We start from the raw sequence: 7977 nt of genomic DNA, 5'->3' as shown, positions 1-7977 counted from the left end.
CCAGTCTCCGCAGGCTCAGGCGGACAGCCATGTCTTGTTATGCAGCTGTTCCATTTCCTTTCCATTTTGAGATGATGGATTGAACAGATGTAAGGAATGCGTTCCCTTATCAAATCTATCCTCCAGCATCAAGAAGCTGATCACAGACTTGAATGTCTCATCTAGGCTGAGTTTTAAGTTGAGTTTAGACGGTTGCATTTTTTGAGACAGTGTAGTGTTGTAGAAGTGGAAATAAGAGGAGCTGAACCTGGAAGTTACAGATCTAGCACCCCTTGTGGCTAAAAGTTAAAGTGTTTCCTTTAAGTGATTTCTGAGATACATACTTTTCAGATTTCCCAATAAAAGACGCTGGATGTGGTAAAGTGGAAGATTAAAAATATAATAGTCTAGAGATGTGAATAATTTTCAAGGCACTGTATTTTCAAACATGGTATAATGAAGAAAAGTCAAGGAAATGGAATAAAAAGGAAATCTTCAAAACATGCAATAAAACTTAAGCAAAAAATTATGAGATTATTTAACTATAATAAAATACGGATTTAATTTAGAGCTTTGGTGCACAAATTTACTATATGACATGAATTTCAACAATCACACATCAGGAGTTCAAATTTAAACAATAGCATTTAATGACAGAAAAAAAATCCAGCTGCTTTTTACACAATTCCCTTGTCATGATGTGTTTAAAAACATTTGTTCATATGCAACTCAAATAAACAAGATACTAGATCAATTCAAATTTTGGCTTTTATTGCTTTCCGTAAATACCATCACACAAGCCCAAGCCTTCAGATTCCAGCAGTCAGTTTTACAAAGTATGTGGACACATATTACAAGTCTACAAAAGCTTATTTACAGAGTGTACTGTAAGAAAGCACTGTAAAAATCTATCAAAAAAGGGACAGCTGTACAATGATGTTATGACACACAGAAGGTAAAGTACCTTTTGATTTACTGAAGTGATTAAACTGGAAATGGCAAAGCAAGGTTTGACCTAACAAAAGCGCTCCCTTCAGCGCTGTGATTTTGGCTTCATACAAAGACAATGCAAAACGACTTTTTTTTGCAGTTTTCAAGGAGTGAAGTGCACAATAGCAAGAAATATAGTTGTGTAATGTCCTTTACACAAATAAAAGCAGACATTTATAAAGTCTTGCTTCACATTATCGATACAATTTGCCTTCATCTCCAGACAGCTTTCATAAAAAAACAAAAACAAAAAGAAACCAAAATGTACTGTGCTTGGCCTAAAACTGTAAAAAGGATGTCCTGGGAAACACCAAATTACTAATGAAATTAGTGAATACATCATCTACTTTAAATCAAATGTTCAGATATGAAAATTAAGAAAAGAAAAGGTTAGAAAAAAAGGTTTTATATAGTAAAAAAGGCAGTCTTCTTCCAGTTTAAAGATTTGGAGACCAGTGGCCGTGAGAAGCGGAAACAGAAGTGGACTTCAAGATCCTTCGAGCAAGTGCCCTGGTCCATGTGTCTCTTGGTCCTGAAGCCTAAAGGTCCACAGTGCTACACAAATACCCTTGGGGTTGTATTATACAGTGTAAAAAAAACAAGTCATTGGGCATGCCTTTCAAGTTAGTCCTGTTCTCCGGGTTCTACAGCAGTCTCTGCATTGTTTCTGGTTTCAGCAACAACCTCTGTCGACAACTGAGGAGAATGACTACCAGACAATGCCTTCTCATTGGATAAGGCATCTGCATCGCTACTGCTGCTGCTGCTTTTGACTACAGCACTGTCCTCCTGGTAGGTTGAATGTGCCTCTGATGAGGCAGCTTGTTCAGTCTGGTCCACAGAGCTCTGTACACTGGTGGCAGGACTAGCCTCACTTGACTCTCCTTCCTTCTCAGGTCGTTGAGAATGGCTGCTGCTTTGCTCTACGAGAAATGATGAGAGATAAATTTTTTATTACTATAATAGAGTAAAAAAAATACTTTTGGTGTTAGGGGATTAAAAGCCGCTAATGAGAACCACACAGGTGATTCAGTCAATTTTTGTATATGTAATATAGAAGACAGCGTGAGGTAGTGCAGAGGTTATGTTGAAAAAATTAGTAAATATGAATGCTTGTATTTAAGAACAGTGATTCCCAACCAGGGTTACTTGTACCCCTAGTGCTCCGCAAGCGCATTGCAAGGGGTACATGAAAATATTTGTATTTTTTAGGTAGTAAAATAAAATAGGGCTAGGATCTGTTTTGCTTTCTGAGGACCCAATAGAAAAATTAAATAAGCATTTATTAACCAAAAAGTAGTTTTTCCTATAAGTTTGAGTTCCCCTTTAACTTTGACACACATCCAAACCGAGCAGAGGAACAGACAGAATGTAGAGAACAGCCTGAGATCAGCTGTTTTTCACACTGAGCAATCAGAGCTTATAAAAGAAAGCTCAGGTTTTTTGATGAAAACAAAGTAAAACAAATTAAGTCTGTCCGACTAAGGTCTGTATTTTGTTCCAAATTCATCTAGTTTAAATGTGATAATAAGGGAGCCGTTTTATAAATACCGGTTTATAATATGATTTTATTTTGTATTTATTTTGATTCTTTACTAAATTCCAGGCAACATATTTATTTTTTTTTGTTATATTTGAGATGGAAAGGATAAAATGCCCAGGAATTAAATTCTCAAGTTAAAAGATTAAGTAAAACTATTTTTTTATTTTATAATCAGCCATTGTATATTGTGCTTTTGGATAGTCATCAATACTTTTGATTGAGAGGAGTACTAATGGTAAGACAAAATGCCCAAAGGGGTACACAAGTCAAAAAGGTTGGGAAACACTGGTTTAGAGTGTGTGGTTTATGCAGTGTGTGAAAGCTGAAAACATGCTACAAATGGCCAAATTTGCTGCAAATATATTAATAATGAACACTCCTAAACATAACACAATTCAAAAGAAGAAACATTGCATTATAGAAAAAAAAGAAAAAAAAAACTACAACCAACAAAACCAATGCTAAGAAAAAATGATCAGTCCAGATTAACATTACCGGGATTTCCAGAAGAAATGTGGAGGGAAGAAATAAGTTTCTTTCTTTTTTTTTTTTTTTTAAATACATGGCTTTAATTTTAAACAGTATTATAAAGAAGCAGCCTAATTCTAAAGTTAAATATGATATGGTGCCATCTAGCTTGGTGATCGACTCCCCCTGGTGGTCTTGTAAGCGACTGTTTTTTTGGATGAGTTTTTAGTTCAAAGCATTTTTCTTTTGCATCTGTAATTGTTTACACGTCTGACAAACGCATAGGTAAACCAAAGAAGCAGTTTAGGAATTGAAGAGAGTAAGCAAGTGTTTAATACTTAAATAGTATACACTCTTATGAGGAGGATGTCAATGAAGTGGTATATTAGTTAGCAAGATTAAAAGCCATACAAATGGAACATTTGATCAACGCAAGCTGGGGTCTAAGAAAAATATTTTAGTAAGTGTAATAGCCAGGAAAGGACAACAAAATATATAATGTTTTTCTAGGAAAGAGTGCATGCAGATGCATTTCAGGGAAAAAAATCATTGAAAAAATCATTTTAATTTTAAAATTGAGATTAATTTAAATGTTATGAAAGAGAGTGGTGTATTTCAAGTATTTAAAGTAATTAATTTTAAAGATTTAGACTTGCAGCTTACAGTGAGGAAAATAAGTATTTGAACATCCTGCTATTTTGTAAGTTCTCCCAATTAGAAATCATGGAGGTGTAGTAGTTGAAATCTTACTGATTTTATGGGATGGACAGGTGTTTTTATGCAGCCAACAACCTCAAACAGGTGCCTCTAATTTAGGATGATAAATAAAGGGGAGGTGGACACTTTGGCTACATTCACACTGCAGCCTGAAGTGACCCAAATCAGATTTTTTTGGCCCACATGCGACCTGGATCTGATCTTTTCATGGCAGTCTGAACAACACAGATCCAATTTTTTTTTCCAATGCGACCCAGGCCACTTGGCTATGTGGTCCTGAATCCAATACGAATCTGATCTTTTCAAATGCGACCTGTGTCTGAACGGCCAGGTCGCATTCATCTGACCTGAATGTCATTAATACTAGACAACAGTCACTATTCTGCATCTTGCTACGCAGAAGTTGCAAGAAAAACAACAACCATGGCAGACGATGATGCAGAGAGCAGTATTTATGTTTAACCATATTGAAAAGATTGTTTTTTTTATGGTTGGGAAAGATCGCTAGATGTACTACCATCCATGTTTACTTCCGTAAACACAGAGCATGCTGGCCTGCGGGACACTTGCGTTGTATGGCTGCAGTTCCCACAGGAGATCACATAGAAGTCGCATTCATTTGGAAATATGAACAGCAACACAAAAACAAATAAAATAACACGGATTCGCAAAAAAAAAAAAAAAAAATCAGAATTGAGCATCAAGGCCTGCAGTGTAAATGTAGCTTTTAAAGACAGACCAACAGGTCTTTGAGGGTCAGAATTCTAGATGATAGATGTATGTTCAAGTATGTTCAGACCACTCTGATTTCTTATTGGGAGAAATCTCAAAATAATCAGGGTTTTCTAATACTTACTATCTAACCTATTGGTCATGACTGTGTAGGCCGTAACTGCTTTAAACATCCAGTAGTCTCCACTCCATCAAATTCACAAAACTACATGAAGTGTATCCCTTAGATTGTAGGAATGGATGGATTGAATTATATAGAATATGAGCTTTACTTATTTATACACTTATTAACCAAATTCATACTTGACAATATTTTAACTTTCTGGAATTCAAATGTAAGAGGAGCAGCAAAATGCTTATATCCACCGCTTATATCAAATACTTCTTGAACATGTAGTATTATAGCCTCTACTGTTAGGAGTAAGTAAATAAAGGTAAAAGTATGTTAGGACAAAGTAACACCTACCATGACTGTCTGAAATACAGGGTGCATCATGGGATGTTTCACTGTCGCTCTCTGGATCACAAGTTTCTTCTTGTGATCTTGAGGTAACTGCTGAATTCTCTTGTGCAAGATCACCAGATGATTCATCTTCTCTTTCCCTAGTCTTCAGTTTCTTGGGTTCCTGTTTGCTATCATCGTATTCCTCTTCTTCTTCAAGATGTTTGTTCTTTATTCCATAATTTTGTTTCTGTTCATCTTCAGAAGGTGGTGTATCTCTGTCACTAACATAATGATAAACCAAGTAGGAGCAGTCATGTTTTTTGGCTTTTTTAAATATGAAGTCTAAGTAAGATTTGATGAAAAATGTGAAGACAATTCCTTACTGCAAATACCAATAAATGTGGGGGGTGACAAAAATAATTACCTCAAATGGTGCTCCTCTGCCTCAGTGATTCCATCTCGCTCCTTAGTGCCAGAACACTCTGGGAGCCCGTTGGTGGAAAGTGAAGATGAGGACGACAGCTTTGGTCTGTTGAGTGTTTTCGGGATGCCTGGTCCGTTCACGCTTCGACTGCTTAAGAAAAAAAACAAAGAACAAATTTATAGCTGCTCTTCCTGTATTATGTTGTACTTCGGTTTTGTATACAAAAAAAAAAAAAAAGTCAAATTTTAAATTAGCGAAAGGGAAATTACTCCCACCTGTCTGAATTCAGAGAGGAGTTTCCAAGAAACATCACTCCATTCATTCTGTTCACAGTTGATGTCCCATTTTTCCTTTTCAGGAAGTAAAAAGGCCATTTGTTAATTCCACATTATATAGTTTTACTGTCAGGGAAAAGTTAACTTAGAAGCTGATGTACTTACTCTGACATGGAATGCAGATAGCTCACCACCATTACATTCTGCAGCAAGCAATATGAAAAAAAAGAAAACAGAAAACAGCTTAAAGCAACAAAGTTAAGCTTTTAAACACATGCAAGTTAAAAAAATATTGATTTTAGACCATAAACATTGGTGTCTATCTCACCTTTTCTAGACCTCTGAGAAATTTGTCTGTACCAGTGTAATTGCGTTTGGGATCTGTCAGCAATTCACACAGCCGCTGAATGGTAAATGGAATCCTAGAAGGATTATCAAAGATGTGAGAAATAAAAGAAATACATAGAAATATAATTTCTAGTGTTTGAACTTTAAATAAAAATCTGCCTCAACAATAGAGGTGAGTATTGGCATGAGTGTTGCGATTCGATACATGTCGCGATACTTGGGTCACAATACGATATTATCACGATATTGCAGTATCACTATATATTGCCATATTTTCCCCAGCTATCAAAATCAAATGATGAGATAAAACAGCAAGTGCTGTATATTTTCATCAGAAAATATTGATTAGGTATTATTATCCATGTTGTTTGGGGTTTTCTTCCACTGTGACTGCCTCAAATACAGATTTGGTGCTGCACGCACAGTTAAAGGGCTCCACAGCGCTTTCTGCCAGAGTGGTGGTGCAGAGGTAGCCCATTTTCCCATCAATGTTTTATGTAACCATTTTTTTTTTTTTTAATCGATACTAAGAAGTGAAAGATCGATATTATATTGGGCAGCCGAATATCACGATATATCGCCAAAACGATTATTTCCCACACCCCTACTCAAAAACAAGATCTAAGCAGACATGGATGAGGTAAAGGCTGCATTACCTAATAAAAAAACATAGTGTAAAGGTCAGAATAAAACTATTTTTCCTGGTATTTACAACTTTTTTCTGTGTGATTTAAAGCATAAACAGCATCTGATGGCTAAACCATTGTTATTGTTCTTATTTGGTGGGAATTTAAAGAAATTTAAAGAACGGTATCATTGCAATATAGACTGCTATTCTGAAACCTAAATGCTTTTGGCTCTGGATGCTTTCAGTTAAAAAATATTTCGTAATTTCAGGTTTGGGACTCAGGTATGTGAAACAAGCATATATCTAATGAATATGTTGCTGTTTACTGAAAAGGTCTTTTTTTTTTTCTTCCCCCACAGATAATACTTTTGGTATTATAGCGACCAAAAGGGTACAGAGTATACCACGGTGGAGTGATGAGGATAAAATGCATGTTGGGAATTACTGATTGAGCTCTGTACTGTGATCCTCACATTGGCTGTCAGATTAGATAGACGCTGTAACCCAGCTCTATTTGCACCAAAGAACTCTTCTTGCTGCTCTGTTTGTTTTGTCTTGTAATATTCAGTCTCACTTGTCAGTTTAAAAATCTGAGGATTATTCTGGCACTGTGACTTGATGACTGACTGATCTGATCTCTTTCTTTCAAGCTGTATGATCAGAAAGGAACTACAGGCAAAGAGACCATTTCTAAAGGATTTTTCATATAGGAAGGAAAAATTATGTCAGATAGCATTATTTGCACATAGTCCTGTGTTTTATGAAGATTACCTGCAACACATAGCACTGCACAAATAAGTCAATAAGGATGTCCTGATACAACTTTTTAATTTATGACATTGCCTCTTTCAGCACTAACTGATAGCTTATCGATATTGCCTTGATACTAGGGCTGACACAATCGGATTAATTGTGATTAACAGATTATTGAAATAATCAATTGATTAATTGTTAACTGGAGTAAAGACTAAAACATGACATTAGCTGACAGAGCGACCCAATTTAAGCACCAATTGTAGCAAAATTGTAAAGAAAATATATAAACATTTTGCATTTAAAATAAAAAAAAAAACTTTTTACCCAGAACTCCTCAAGTGGAAAAGTTTTGGGTTCACGTAGTTTAATATTGTAAAAAGTCATCTTTAAGTAATTTTTTGCTATATGATTATTAATTGATTAATCGAAAAAAAGAATCAAAAGATTAATCGATTTGCAAAATAATCATTAGTTGCAGCCCTACTTGATATGTAATTAGCAAAAACAACATACTTTAATTACTCGTAATACTAACAAAAGCTTATGAGAACACTGACCTATTTATTACGATTATAATATATATATATATATATATATATATATTTTAGGGCTGCAACAACGAATCGATAAAATCGATAAAAATCGACTTTTAAAAGCGTTGGCAACGAATTT

General features: G+C 35.2%; 1 protein-coding gene across 3 annotated transcripts in view; it reads right to left on the bottom strand.

Moving 5' to 3' along the window:
- Window positions 1–542: 542 nt before the first annotated feature.
- Window positions 543–7977, bottom strand: part of LOC107083895 (serine/threonine-protein phosphatase 4 regulatory subunit 2-A-like) — an 11735-nt gene continuing 4300 nt past the window's right edge. Inside the window, exons 4-9 of one of the 3 annotated variants that reach the window (XM_015373437.1) lie at window positions 5902–5995; window positions 5739–5776; window positions 5574–5648; window positions 5299–5448; window positions 4896–5155; window positions 543–1892 (exon numbers count right to left, since the gene is read on the bottom strand). In XM_015373437.1, the coding sequence (XP_015228923.1) occupies window positions 1594–1892; window positions 4896–5155; window positions 5299–5448; window positions 5574–5648; window positions 5739–5776; window positions 5902–5995 (916 nt within the window). In that variant the 3' untranslated portion in view covers window positions 543–1593. The remainder of the gene's footprint in view (window positions 1893–4895; window positions 5156–5298; window positions 5449–5573; window positions 5649–5738; window positions 5777–5901; window positions 5996–7977) is intronic. The other 2 variants (XM_015373436.1, XM_015373435.1) reach the window with 2 other exon arrangements.

The sequence above is a fragment of the Cyprinodon variegatus genome, unplaced genomic scaffold (assembly GCF_000732505.1).
Source record: "Cyprinodon variegatus isolate N-32 unplaced genomic scaffold, C_variegatus-1.0 Scaffold87, whole genome shotgun sequence".
Lineage (NCBI taxonomy): Eukaryota > Metazoa > Chordata > Actinopteri > Cyprinodontiformes > Cyprinodontidae > Cyprinodon > Cyprinodon variegatus.
The sequence above is the reverse complement of the archived record's forward strand: the minus strand, read 5'-3'. Positions and strand labels throughout refer to the sequence as shown.